At 39.8% G+C, this 15,337-nt stretch overlaps 1 protein-coding gene across 8 annotated transcripts in view; it reads left to right on the forward strand.

Moving 5' to 3' along the window:
- CPED1 (cadherin like and PC-esterase domain containing 1) overlaps nt 1-15,337 on the forward strand; it is a 271,927-nt gene that overhangs the window by 239,161 nt on the left and 17,429 nt on the right. For 7 of the 8 annotated variants that reach the window (XM_045052653.1, XM_045052654.1, XM_045052651.1 and 4 more), the window contains 4 exons: nt 9,635-9,855; nt 10,112-10,213; nt 10,618-10,705; nt 14,748-14,894. In XM_045052653.1, the coding sequence (XP_044908588.1) occupies nt 9,635-9,855; nt 10,112-10,213; nt 10,618-10,705; nt 14,748-14,894 (558 nt within the window). Of the gene's footprint in view, nt 1-3,551; nt 4,884-9,634; nt 9,856-10,111; nt 10,214-10,617; nt 10,706-14,747; nt 14,895-15,337 lie in introns of those variants that run through there. The other variant, XM_045052656.1, reaches the window with a different exon arrangement.

A 15,337-nucleotide genomic window follows, 5' to 3' on the forward strand; every position in this document is an offset into this window, starting at 1 on the left:
AGGGCTCTGTGCTGAAGAGTGGAGCCTGCTTGGGATTCTCTCTTTATCTCTATCTCTCTCTGTCCCTCCCCCACTCAGGCTATCTCTGTCTCAAAATAAATAAACAAACTTCAAAAAATTAAAGAAAAAAAAAGGAATCTGCCAGGAGAGTCCTATCACTCGAGCCTAGGTCCTTTGATTCTCTCAGATTGGAGAGAAACAGAGGAGGGGCAGGAACCAATCAGGAGTGCAAGAGAGGAGTCCAAGTTTCTCATTTTTTAGTGCATTGCAATTTATGCTTCTTGGATTATGTAAAAGTGGGGACATATCTAAACATGCAAATTCTAACAGTAGAGTAGCCTTACTAACATGAAGACTGTCAATTAATTTGTAACTCAGACGTTTTACAGTGAGAAGCTGAGTTTCACTGTGGCCATGAGCAGGTAGTGCGAATGTTGTGCTACAATAAAACGGAGCTTCAAATCCAAATTAAGGCAGACTTCAGCTTTTGGAGATGCATTAAATGGAAAAATCTTTCTCCAAGAATCAGATTTAAATGCCATAGAATTTGACTGAGCTCGTGAGAAGTATTGGCAAATTCGGCCTCCTAGCATTCTGCTTTCTTTAGAATCTCTAAGTGGTCATCTCCCTCAACTGAATTTCCTTATGTTGTTATTACGACCTTTTACATCTTTTTACTACTATTTTACACTGATGAATGCAAGGCTGTACTAGGAAATACATGCCCACCTGTGGGGAAGGGACAAGACACAAATCAGTTGAGACTTAAACAGGAGTTCAAGTTTCCAGTAACTTTGACCAGGAACCCCACTGTGCTTAGTGGCACGTGAGCAGGACTGTACTTTCTCTAGTCCATCATTTGCCTTCACTACAGTGTTGTAAACAGGAGGCTGATGTCTGGAGAAAAGATGGAAAAAGGTTTCTCCTCGAAGCATTTGTACCCCATCTCTAGGTCATCCTTGCTTGTGTATGGAGGGCAAGTAAATGTGGGACTCCTTTTAGACCCTAAACTTATCCAAATATAAGTTATTTCGTGTATAGGTTTTTGCATATGTGTTATGTATAGGTTTTGTGTTGTATAACTGTGTTGGGTCAAAGCAAAATCAATTGAAAAATATCAGCTATGTGTTCAGTTATACTCACACATTTACCTAAATAGATACCCACCTCTTACTTAATAAGCTCTGAATGGAACATTCATATACAAATTTATCAGAGCATAACTCTGTAATCACAGTGTGAAATTTATAGGAAATAGTTTGGAAATATGATAATCAACTTACAACTGAAAAAACTTAGGAGCCGGACCAAACTGAATTAAACATGCCCTTATTTTGTTTGTCAGTTGAAAACGTAGCTCAGAATTTAAAACAGTAATAAAGTATCTGAGAGAAGAGTGCAATTTAAAAAGGGAAATACAAAAAGGTGGTATTTACTGAAAGTACTTAAATTCAGCTGTTAAAACAGGAAACGTAACTTACATCTTTAAGTAATATTTGCAAGTTAAGTAGTGTCTTGGACTTAAAGGTGTTTAAATTTTTGAAGTGTGGCTATAATAATATGTTCTGACTAATATGTGAGTTCCATTATAGTTACACAATTCTTGTTGCTTGTCAGTTTCAATATAAAGGAAGGATAAAAGGGAAGGAAATCACCTCACTCTCACCAGGAAAGGATGGCTTATCCGTAATGCCCATAATCCAGATTGAACAGCAATGTAGATAAATAATTTTGTTCTGAGCAGCTACACCTACATGTAGGTGATATTGCTTAGCTGTTTATCCCCCCCCTTTTTTTGGCCAAATTTCATGTATTTGAGGGTGATTTGCCTAAATGGCAATTTGCATTTGTTCTTGACCCCAAAGAACAATCTGGTTGGTTATCTATAGCCAATTTAATCAAAATGCATCATTGGAAAACATTTGTAACCATATTATATTTCACAGAGAGATGCTTTGCTGAGCTAGATTTTCATCATGCCCTAAATATCATTAGCCATCTGATCAGTCTTAGCTCCATATTAGGACTGGATGACCCCTTGTTTTGTTTAGAAATGAATATCTTCTGGGAGCAGTGGTGCTCAATCACACGGCTCATCAGAATTGCTGTGGAGCTTTCTAAATAGATGGGCTATGGTTGGCCGTGGACTATATGTAATGAGTAAAATGCCCCTTCACATCATTGTCATTTCCTTAATTACCTATGAGAGAGCACTCCAGTAAGCAGGCATTGCCTAGATTAATGGGCAAGTAGCTTCTATTGCATTCCTATATAACTTCCCCTCCTGGAAGGTTTCAGTTAGGTCCTGTTAGCTGGGTTGAGTCCTGTCTCGGCATCTACATGCATTCTGTTGGTTCTGAAGAAACATCCCTATTTCTGTGAACATTGAAGATAAAGTCTATGCAGGAGGAAAGAGGAAAGGAGGGAAATTATTTAAATCAAGAGTTTTTTTCCTTGTCTATTGATTCTCCATATATCCAAATTCTTTTTGGCCTCAACAGATCAGGAGACTCTGAAAAGCTAACAAGTTCCAGACATTCTACTGCCTTTATATTGACTCAACCCAGATAGCCAGATACTCTTCTTTCCATTTCTTTATAACTTGGCTTGCTAACTATGCCCTTGCTACTTTTGATGACTCTGCAGAAAGGAGGCAATGGAATGTATAATATCTGTATGCTTAAGTGTCACCATTGTTAGTTCCCTTCATTCACGATGAGTGGAATGAAAGCCATTTTATTTTATGTTTCAGTCAAAAATTACCAAGTTCTAGTTGCATTTTCAGTAATACTAATACTGATACTGATATTGATACTGATACTGATACTAATGATACTTCTTGCTATTATTTGTCTCAGGGAACCGATTTTCTTAGAAGTCTTTCTATGCATCATGTGGATTATAAATTTAGCTTTTCATATGTTTCATACTTTTGCTAATTCACATGTTGAAAAATTTGAATTTAGGTTTTAGGTTTTTTCCCCAGGAAGACGGTATGTAGGAGAAAGAGGTAGCTACGTGTTGATAAAACTCATTCCCTCCTCTTCCTGGCAAATGTAGCTTGACTACATTTCTCAGTCTCCCTTGAAATTAGGTGCTGCCATAGGACTGAGTTCTAACCAATGGAATGTGTGAGCAGCAGTGATGTGCCCAGCTGCCACGGGGGGCCCATAGACAACCTGGCAGCTCTTTACTCCTCCTTTCAGCTGGATATGGATGCCCACAAAGGTCTTTGAAGCCATAATTGAAGCAGGCACAGTGTAAACATCCTGGGACCCTGCCCCACCCCACACATACACCTGCCTCAAACCACCTGAACTGTTTTCCTGAAGGAGAAATAAACTTCATTTGTGTTCAGGCAATTATACCTCTCAGGGCTCTATTTGTTATAGCACATAGCCCGTCCCACCTAATATAAGGACTAGATAATAAAGAAATGAAGATAAAGACAATTAAACCATGTCGTGTGTTTTTAATGAGATGACTTAAAAAAAAAAAAAAAAAAAAAAGTCCAGGCTTTAACAGAGCCTGGGAACATGATGTGCTTCTAGGTCCTCTGGTCCATGGTGGTATGAAAAAGAGTGGGAAGATGCCAGCCCCTGTAAACTTTTCAGTGACACACTTCCTGCTGAGTCTCGGGAATAGAAAAGTTACAAAAGTCCTCTGAACACGTCTTTGTCGCCCACTGATGCACTGAGGTCCAGCCTCTCAGCACACATCCAGGCACAGATGCTTCTGCTCCTCTCCAGAGCCCACCTTGATGGAGGCAGACTCTCCTCTTGCACTGCAGAACCCAAAAAGAGATGCTGCATGGGAAAATGCCATTCAATCTTGGAATAAGATTGCTACTGGAATCCGAAATATGATTCACGTGACTCCTGTGTTGGGTTTATTGAACCAATGCTTAAGCCATTGTTCCACAAAAGTTTAAGCTGGTTGTTTTTATGGGAATTTTCAAAATGTTTTTAAGATGAAAATGCACTTACTGTTATTGCTGCCACTGTTGCTGCCTTTGTATTGTTTCATTATTGTCATAAAAAGTCAATATATGTTCATTTTAGATAACAGAATACACTGTCGTATCTCCCTTTGCAAACTAACCACAGTTAACTTTCCAGGACCTTTGCTACACATCCACATGCTTTTTACCAAAAAAATTGCAATCATTATTTATATTGTGATTGTAGTTAGCTTTTTATAAAAGTTAACTGAAATCTTCCCCATTACAACGTATCCATATTACGATATCATTGTTAAAAGAGGAAAAAAATTTAAGTGTATGATTATACTTTAATATAAGCAATCTGGCAGACATTTATACTGCTTCCAGTTTATTTTTCTTTTAAAATATATTTTAATAGACATCCTTAAATATTTCCTAGAAGTGGAATTCCTTAAAAATTGCCAATTTATACACACAACAGCGGTTTCCATTCATCCATTTAACACATGAGAACCGACTTTTATGCCAAGCACTCTTCTGAAGCTTGGGATTCAACAGTTGAAAGGAAAGAAGATAAAAACTCTCCCTCGTGATCCTTACATAGTCTGAAGGAGAGGGTTCATTTCCCTGAGATCATAAGATTGTTGGTGCTTTTAAAATCTTTGCTAAATTGGTAGGGGAAAAATTAGCTATTTTGATGTCTTATTGCCGACATGGATTATTTTTATAATTGCTTACTGGTTATTTGTACTTAATGATCACATTTATTTTCTTCAATTGCCTATGCCAATCAATACCTGTGCGTGCTAGTGTGAGGCAATAATATTCATGGGACAGAAGAGTTATTTGAAAATTGTACGACCTGTTATGAATATCTGTTTTGATGATTTAGCCCTTTTAAAGTTGACCTTTAAAACAAATAATCTACAAATTTTATTTTATTTTTTATTTTTTTTTTTTAATTTTTTTTTTCAACGTTTATTTTTGGGACAGAGAGAGACAGAGCATGAACGGGGGAGGGGCAGAGAGAGAGGGAGACACAGAATCGGAAACAGGCTCCAGGCTCTGAGCCATCAGCCCAGAGCCCAACGCGGGGCTCGAACTCACGGACCGCGAGATCGTGACCTGGCTGAGGTCGGACGCTCAACCGACTGCGCCACCCAGGCGCCCCTACAAATTTTATTTTTAAAAATTCTTGAATTGGATGATATAACAGATATAAAGATTGGGGGCGCCTGGGTGACTCAGTCGGTTAAGCATCTGACTCTTGATTTCAGCTTAGGTCATGATCTCATAGTTTGTGAGATCAAGACCCACATTGGGCTCACGTGCTGGAGCCTGCTTGTAATTCTCTCTCTCTTCTCTCCCTGCCCCTTCCCCTGCCAGCATATGTACACTTGTGCTTTCTCTCTCTCAAAAATAAATAAATAAACATTTAAACAATAAAATATCTAACACTGAAATAAAATATATTTATAAAATAAAACATTTAAAAAATAAAACATATAAAGATTGAATATTAGCCATGTAACTGAAGAAAAACCACTCCATTTCCTGATGTTATTTTTAAATTGTGTATTATACTTAAAAGAGCTGACCTTTTCAAGTTAGAAATCTTTTAGGTAGGAATACCAATCAACGTTTTACAAAAACTGCTTCCCCTACAGCACAGGCAATCTTAAAATCACAACTGTATTTTCATTTTCATTACAATTTAATCATTTGAATTTGTCATGAATAGAAAGGCAATGGGAGAAAATAATTCTCTTGAAAATATTCTTCCCAGAGTAGTGTCCATTAGACTTGAAAAATGCTGTCTAGATATTTGCAGTTCATTTTTTGGTAATGTTCATTTATTTATTTTTGAGAGAGACAGAGAGAGAGAGAAAGCCGGGGAAGGGCAGAGAGAGAGGGAGACAGAATCCCAAGCAGGCTCCACACTGTCAGCTCAGAGCCCAACATGGAGCTCAAACTCAGGAACTGTGAGATCATGACCTGAGCTGAAACCATGAATCAAACGTTTAACCGACTGAGCCACCCAAGTGCCCCTAGATATTTGCAACTTAGAACTTGTTTTGCAGAGGATGGTGGTGAGGCTTCCTCCCCCCCCATCCATGCACCTTTTGTTGGTCACTACGAAGGGATGGAGATGTGAGGGACTCGAGTTTCACCAGCAACCCTCTGCGTCCTGCTGGGGGACCTATAGCCAGGTTAGTAGGGCAAGAGAGAGACTGCTGTGATTTAGACATTCCCCATCTTCTCTGACATTTTCTCTAAACAAGTTAATGAATTTACAGGGGCTAGCAGTGCACTGCAAGTCACACTAAATACATTCAAAAGTGCTCCGTGCCCTTCCTATACCTTAATGCTAGCTCACTTTATATGCTTTCTGTGTGCCAGGAACAAGACAGGTATTAAAATCTCATTGAGGTCCTCAAAAGTGGTGCTATTATTTTCCCCATTTTACTCATAAGAGAATGAACCTTTGGAGGGATCATATAATTTGTCTAAAATTGCCTAGTTAATAAATAACCATACTTAAGAATTTTGACCCTTAACTCTTTTTGCCTCTAACATTTTTGGTGGGCTCTATCTTTGTATAATCCCACAGAAAAGACCAACTATCTAGAGATGTGCTTCTCTCAATAGCGTGCAGCTACTTTGATTTTCCTAAACCTCTATATCTCTCTCTGTAACCCACAATACAAACACCCAGTGACCTTACTGGCTGCCTGGAGATCCATAGGAGGGATTGCGACTTCATATTATAATGAAAAGAAACTTCCGGGAAAACTTGTAGTGGCAATTTAGTTTAAAAGCTGATCTTGGGGTGCTGGGGTGGCTCAGTTGTTTAAATACCCGACTCTTGATTTCAGTTCAGGTCATGATCTGGTTCATAGGATTAAGTCCCGGGTTGGGCTCTGCACTGGCAGAGAGGAGGCTGCTGGGGATTCTCTCTCTCCTTCTCTCTGCCCCTCCCCTGCTCACGCAGGCACTCTCTCTTCCTCTCTCTCTCTCAAAATAAATTTTAAAACTTTTTTTAAAAAGCTGATATTAAAGGCCTTTTACTGGTATTAAGAGCTGAAATGTGCTCCCACCCAACCAAATTCATATGTTGAAGTCCTAATTCCCAATACCTCAGAATATGACTGTGTTTGAAAGTAGGGCCTTTAAAGAGGCAATGAAGGTAAAATAAGGTCTTATGGGTGGGCCTTCATCCAATGTGAGTGGTGTCCTCACAAGAAGAGGAGATTAGGGGCGCCTGGGTGGCTCAGTCGGTTAAGCATCCAACTTCAGCTCAGGTCATGATCTCGCAGTCCGTGAGTTCGAGCCCCGCGTCGGGCTCTGTGCTGACCGCTCAGAGCCTGGAGCCTGTCTCGGATTCTGTGTCTCCCTCTCTCTCTGACCCTCCCCCATTCATGCTCTGTCTCTCTCTGTCTCAAAAATAAATAAACGTTAAAAAAAAAAAAAGAGGAGATTAGGACACAGACACAGAGAGGAAAGACCATGTGAAGACACAGAGAGTAGATGGCATCTACAAGGCAAGGAGAAAGGCCCTCGGAAGAAATCAACCGTATAAATACCTTGATCTTGGACTTCTAGCCTCCAGAATCATGAGAAAATGGGGGGTATAGCTCAGTGGAAGAGCATTTGACTGCAGAATCATGAGAAAATGGATTTCTGTTGCATAAACCACCGAGCCTGTGGTACTCTGTTATGGGGGCTCCAGCAAACTAATACAGATGGTGTTGGAAAATTACTAGTTCTGTGTCTGAAATTAAGAGCCTTCCTGATTATTCACAATTCCCCTTTTAAAAATCAGAAATCTGGACCAGAAATACAAACAGTTACAGGTCAAAGTAAGAATTTCAACTGATTTCACAAGTTATTTAATCATACTGGAATTTTATTGCCCCAAATAGAACTTGACCAAGAGGATCGGTGACTGGGGCCTTGGCATCTTATGTTATTCAGTTCAACTTGATGATGCTTATGGTGTTTGATCTGAGGGCAAATCAGAGACGTTCTGGCATTTCTTCACACAGCTAATTGAGTACATTTACCATGGAAAGGACAAACTTTTGCAGATTCTCACCTAATTTGTTGTGCATGGACAAATGCAGTCGTGCCTGAGAAGTGACAGCAATGACTGCTGTTGAAATCAGAGGAAAATATGTGCATGGCTAACGGAAAGAGAAATCTCAATACAGAGAGAGAAAAGTGAAGAATGAAATAAACCTGTTCAAAGACCTTAAAAAGGATTGTCTCTAACAAAAGTCGTTTTGACTTTCAATTCAATAAATATTTTTAAAGTGCATGCATGGTAGTATGGGGGAAATTAGAATTTAGAAATTAACCCTGGCTCTGACCTCAAATACTTCTTGATATGATATGAGAAAAAAAGACACAGACACAAATAGCCATAGTTTCATGTAGTCTTTGATAACATCTGTCATGGAAATTAAAAATGTAATGAAATCACAGAGGACAGACAAGGTCATTGGACAAGCTGGGGCATTGGGCAAGACCTACTACGAGACACGTTTGTTTCAGGTCTGGAGGTTGTGTAGCGTTTACACAGGTGGGGTGGCAGAGGGAGGAGCTTTCTAGACAGATTAGTACAAGGAGAAACAGATGTTGTGGAGTGCAAATCATGTTCAGTGAAAAAGTAGGAATCTTACATGACGGAAAGCATTGAGAGGATGGGGCCAGTGATCTTGCACTTGGAGTTAAAGGGCCTAGGCTTGAGTCCTGTGTTCCCCATTTACTAGATTTATGACCTCAATCTCCTTGAGCCTCAAATTCCTCATCTGTGGAATAGGAATAATGACTCAGACCTCACAATTATGAAGATTAGAAGTGAGTACTCTGTGTGAAATCTCCACCCAGCAAAGTCTGATATGCAACAAAAATTTAGCAAATGTTGGCTGAACCTAAGTAACTAGGCTTAATTTTATAGAAAATGGAGAGCTGATAAGGTTTTTGAGCATGAAAGTAACATGACCAGAAGTAGGCATTTGGAAATTTATCCCTGTAGTACTGTGTGTGTAGAATGAATTCAAGGGTGGCCACTAGCACAGATTTGAGTTAATGCGAGCCTGAAGCAGAGCCACACTGGGAGGGGATGTGGAAGAGGTGATGAGTATGAGTGTTTGAGGGCCAATGGTGCTGGGCTCTGCTCCTGGGGACATAGACGACTGTTCAGAAACTCATGCTCCGGGTTCTGTGGCTCTTTACTCAAGTAGTGGCATGACTTTTACTGAGATTTTTAACCTCTGCAGATCCCCAGTTTTCTCATCTATAAAACAAAGAGGTTAGAAAAATCTCTAAGTGTTCTTACAGCACTAAAATAGTTCATACCTATTTGAATCAATAAAATTTGTGAAGCTAATTAAATGGGAAGGCAAACAGCATAAAGGAGGAGGAGAACCTGAAGGTAGTGTAAAGCAAAAAGCTTTAAACATGAGTTAGCAGGTCAGTGACTGATATCATTGCTAGGAGTGTGGAAGAGAGGAAAATGAACAGGCTTGGGGGAGAATATGATGGATGTCATTTCTAACAGTTGAAAGGGCTCTCCTTCAAAGAATTAGACTTGTGGTTTTATGAGTCCTCAAGAAATCACTTATTTTATATTATCTCTCATCCTGTAAACATCAGGTTTGAAAGCAAATATTTTTCTTTGATTTACAGATTCTTTTCATTGGAGATTCAACCAATAGAGGAATAATGTACTATCTGATCGAAAGACTAAATGAAACCTTGCAAGAATGGCAGAAGGTCCACGGCACAAAATTCTACCACAATGTCAATGGTGGGAAGACTTTGGTCAGTTATTCCTACTATCCCCAGTTCTGGATAAGCCCTTCATTGAGACCAACATTTGAAAAAGCACTTGAACATCTCTTGCAAAGGTACAATGGAACTCTTATGTATGGCACAATGCCATAATGTGCTGATGTTTTACTAGCGGTCATAATGGCTCACTGTATATCAAATGTGCTGAAAAGCTTAAATGCCAAGTAATATGGCTGAAAATGAGTTGGAAACGACAAGGGGGTCCTGTGATCAGGATGCTAGATATGGTTCAGTGAAATGTGAGGCACTGCTGTTAAAATGTTTGCCATCTGTTTCAAGGCAACATGTGTTGTTTTCCTTCCTGGATTTCAGATCACGTCCCCTGGAGAATACAGGCCAGACCGTATTGGTCGTTGGTGGTGTTCAGTGGCTTAATTCCAATCACCTACAAATTATTCACAAGGTTTTGAAAAGGTAGGTTTCTGAAGTAATAACTGTCATTAGTATCCTAAGTTAAAAAGCAAAGTCACCCTTAATGTGACTAAATTTCATCAAGATTTTATCTAAAGAGCAGTTTGTAATTTAGAATAACATACTTGAAGTCTAGTTTAAAATGTTTCAAAATACTTTCGTATCCAATCACTGGATGGCATTTCATTATCCAAATTTGAATTTACTATGGGTAAAAACATGCCCAATGGCACATAAAACTCTACCCACAAAAAAAACACCCTAAAATGTATCATATTTATAAAATGAGAATTTAGTCTTATAAGCTAATTATCACATTCTAGAAGAATTCCAGTGTATTTGTTTATGTAAGCACAAACATCTAGAAATGTAATCAAAGTTTATGACCTCAGAATTCTGATTCACAGGGAAAATTTACTCAATATCCTTGTGATCATCAAAACTTTGGGAATTGGATTTCATCTCCCAGTGGATGGACTGCATTTCTTGACACAGGTAGGCCCATTCCCTCCAGGCTATGTGAACTTTGTGGTTCCTATAAGAATCTTTGCTGGTGTCTGAAAAAGAACCCACAAGACAGTACGCAATACTCAGCGGCCTTCATAAAAATCAAAGGAGGATAATATAGTTAAGGATTATGATTTCAAACCAGTTATAATTACTCCGGGAAATAAGGAGACCATATCACATGAATACATTGTGGATGCTTTGAGCTCATAAGAGAAGAAAAGGGATGCCGAGCTATGAAAAAAACAAAGAACTGGGGGGTAGATGAGAGAGATTAGGCTTTAAGTATCCCCTTACCCCACTAATGTTTCATACACCTTTAAAGACTCATGTTGGAACCACAAATGAAATTGTCAGTATCAATGAGTACTTTGGGGAAGAGTGGCTTTTTTGAAGATGATTTCTGACTGATTGCTTTTCAAAAAAAAAAAAGTCTTTGAAGTAGTATCATTAGTTTTTCCTTTCCTTGGATATTCATAAGTGGGAGGAGTTAGAAGCCTCTGACCAGTTCTTCTCGAAAAGAGTAAATTAGTCTCAACACTGAATAGAAGTCTAAGAAAAGAAAAGGCAACATCTGTAGGCAAGAGAACCAGCTGCTCTTGTTCAAGTGAGGAGAGTTCACTGGCAGGCAGGTTTGTGTGCAGTTGCTTCAGGGAGCTCAGGGGAGCACTAGGAATTGGGGAGACAGGAAGCTGTCCGTGTACTGTGTAAACTGAGTGAGATTTATTTTTGTATAATAATGTTGAGCTCTCCTAGCTCTCCCCGGTGCAGATTACACAACCCCCTCTCCCTTCTTGCCACCTCGCCTGCCGAGATGCTAGATCTGTGATGCAAAAACAGAACTGGTAGAAAGTGGCCCAAGTCAAGCCTCCAAATTCAGCTTCTTGGAGTTAGTGTGGGGAAGTTAGGGTCACTTAAAATGAGTGCAAGTAGTTTGCATGTTGGGTAGCTGAAGGGTTGGAGACTGTGAGGGATTAGACGAGGGCTCCTTTGATAATTTTTGCTGTGGGTTTTGAGTTAAATCTCCTTTAATGTTATTTGAAGGCTATAGTCAAGGTTACAGTTGATTCTTGAGAATTCTTCTCTGAGCCCCACTTTCCTCCTTGCCAAAACTGGAGTACTTAGGGCCCCTACTTATATGTAGGTTCCTAACTCTGAATCAGTTCATCTCAGCAGATAGCAAACTTTTCTACAGCACTTGCTTTGTGCCAGATCCTGTGTTAAATACTATGCTTCCCACCAGGGCTTTGATGGTCCTCATCAGTCTTTTCAAACTGAATGAAGGCAAAAGGAGGGGAGAAATGGAAAGGAAAGAATAGAATGAAAAAGAAAGGAATAATATCAAGTGGAGGCAGAAAATAAGGGTGAACTCAATCATAGGCTTCCATGGCCATTCACGAGCTTGCCTCTGCCTTCCTCTGTGGACTCATCCCTACATATACACAAACGTGCACACACACACACACACACACACACACACACACATGCACCACTACTGAGCTCAGTCCTACTGGGCAACTTTCAGTTTCTCAAGCACACCATGCTCTCAGACACTTCCAGGTCTTTGAAATCACTGTTCCTTCCTCATGGAGCCCACCTCTCACCAACTCCTCACCTGAACAACTTCCAGTCATCCTTCCAGTGTTAGTTTACCGTGGGGCAGACTTAACTGATGCACTAGACTCAATTGGCTACTCCTGCTATGAGCTCCTATAATAATGTCTTGTGACTTTATTCATGTCACTCAACAGATACAATCCTTGGTTGTCTGTCTCCCCTGCTAGACTAACCTCTGTGAGAGCAAGGACTGGGGAGGGAGGGCTGCATTGCTCACTCTGGTACCCCAAATGCAAAACCCAATTCTCAGCAGATGGTAGATTTTCAAAAAAATATCCCATGCAAGGAGTGAGTGATACTTCATATGATTTAGCTGCTCCCAGATCGCCCCTTCAAGGCTGAAATATTCATTCAACTGGGCCACTGGGAGTGTGACCCACTAAGGACTCACACCTGACTGCTGACAGTACTGCCTTTCTCTGCAGAGCCCCAACTTGCCAGTGCAGGAGTGCCAAGATTCAGTCCCCTTTCCCCAATTGGGCCATCCTGGAGGGACCATGCCAGCTCTAAAACTCCCAGGAGGATGCACAAAAAGCCTCTGTTGGAGCTACATCACTTCCTTATAAGTGTTTGATCCCCCAAAGCACTCTACTGTTATGCAAATTCCCATCTCAGAATCTATTTCCCAGAGAACCAACCTTTCTCTAGAAAACTCTCTTAAGAAACTGTTTACTGTAAAGTTCCATATACCTTTCATAATCAGACATATTAAAGTTGAGAAAATACTTGTAACAGGACAAGAAGAAGCCTGCAAACAATATTGAGCATCATGGTTCACATGATGGCAAAGACGAAATTCACATGTGCTTCCTTGCTCTAGATTCCTTCAGTGGGAATATTTTCTGTTCACTACTTTTATTTTGGGGGAAATGATGTCACATAAAGATTAGGTATGCTAGCACAGTGGAGAAGACAGAAAATTAGACCTATGTGTACTGCTTCTGTTACTTTGCAGCCTGATCAACAAATGCAAGTGATTCACTTTTTCACTGGGAAAATGAACAGCATTTTTGTCCTTTAGAAAAGGCAAGAGCAATCTCCTCCCTCTGTCAGTTTGGGTTTTCTAAGAAACAGCAGACAAGATTAGCAAAATAAGGGGATTTATTAAGGAGAATGTCTGGAAAGGATAAAGGGAAGCGTGCCAAGTAGGCAGGAAGTTTCAGGGGATAGCACCCAGTGCATATCCCTCAATCTTGCACCAAATATTTTTTGGAGTGTCTACTATGCATTGGGCACTGTGGTTGGCTGTAATGTGTCTGATATGAAGGGAGTGGAAGGATGGATGAGGTAGGAAGAGTCTCAGACTACAGGTCAGTCTAAGAAAATCCTAACCAGGCTGATGAGGAATCTCAGAGTTAGAGTAGTTAGTGCAGGGTCCCTCCTCTCAGCAGTGGATCTGAATTAGACTTTCTGCCAAGCGCCGTCATTGCTTTGGACATGGTTGGGAGGGAGGGAAGCATATGATCCAAAAAAGCAGCGACTGGAAATTTCACTCAATTCTCCTGCCCCCCTGAAGTACACTCCTCTTCTCTGGTGCCCCCACCTCCATCCAATAGGCAAACCTCACTCGGCTTTGGATCCTCTTCCCGAAGCCTCACTGTCCAACTGTCCCCCTGCCCCTGCACAGCTATTCCTTCTTCTGACTAGCCCAGAGCCCAGCATATTTAAATCCATTAAAGGACTGAGCAAATGTTTACAAATCTATTTCTCCTGTTAGAATACAATGTCTTAAGAGCAGGGGCCATGATTTCTTTTCCCTTGTAATCTTGTCCCTTAGCAGAGCTAAGCACAAAACAGACACTAATTAATATTCAAATGACTAAATGAATAAAAGTCCAAATAGATGGAGACAGCCTTTGTGATTTTCAAATTTTGACTTTTAAAGTAAGACTTTTAAATATTTCAATGGATCTTTGTGGGAAATAAAACTAATTTTCATAGAAGGAAAAGTTCCAAACTGTGTGTCATTATAGATATTTATGTGTGGTGTTTTATATATACATAAATGTTTATATTTATATTTTGAATAAAAAACTGATAACACATCTTTACTTAAGAAATGCATGTGAAGGGCACCTGGGTGGCTCAGTCATTTGAGCCTCTGCCTCTTGATTTTGGCTCAGATCACGATACTCTGCCTCGGGCTCCATGCTGAGAGTGGAGCCTGCTTAAGATTCTCTCTCTCCCTCTACCACTACTCCCCACCCCCACTGCTCTCTCGCTCTCTCTCGCTCTCTCTCTCTCTCTGTCTCTCTAAAATAAAATTTAAAAAAGTGCATGTGAAATTAAGTCTTTTTCCTGCAGTGGGATCTATCTGTAAAAAAGACGATATTTACATGATTTCTACCTAAGTTATTAAATCATAAAACAATCCTCTTAATAAAAATTCTCATTCTTCTCTTTTGCAATACAGAGTGAAGTTCAGAACTTATGGAAAGAAAATTTGATTATTCTGGATGCTGCAAAGACATATGGCTATGAAGTGGTTGACACATTTACTATAACGATGGGGCGATACAAAGAGTTTTTGCAGGGGACGTGTGGATGTCATTTCCATGAGGTATTTACGCTGGCTCTTTATTTATTGTATCTTTTGATTGGTTAGATTTCTCATTGTATCTTTAGTTATATTCTCAGTCTTATTTTGTGTTAAAAAACTATGTCCGGAGGAGATTAAATGATGTATTCACCATTACTCAGCCAGAGCATTTAGCAATCACAACTTGAGACTCTACAAAATAAGATGTTAAAAAAGAATTAGTTTTATGTAGACATTTAAAAACTAGGATCACTGGTCAATGAAAGCAGGAAGATGGAAACGTGGAGAGCACTTGCCTTGACTAACACTCTCAACCTTCCCATAGGAAATTGTGGCCAAAGAAGGTATAAAATGTCTTTGGTGGAGCATAAAAATCAAGACAATTTAATGTGCTAAACTAATGAACGACCTTCTTCCATTGGTTTATCTAATGCATTAAACAGGTGGGCCTGTGTTTTGAGTAG

Source organism: Felis catus, chromosome A2 (genome assembly GCF_018350175.1).
Source record: "Felis catus isolate Fca126 chromosome A2, F.catus_Fca126_mat1.0, whole genome shotgun sequence".
Lineage (NCBI taxonomy): Eukaryota > Metazoa > Chordata > Mammalia > Carnivora > Felidae > Felis > Felis catus.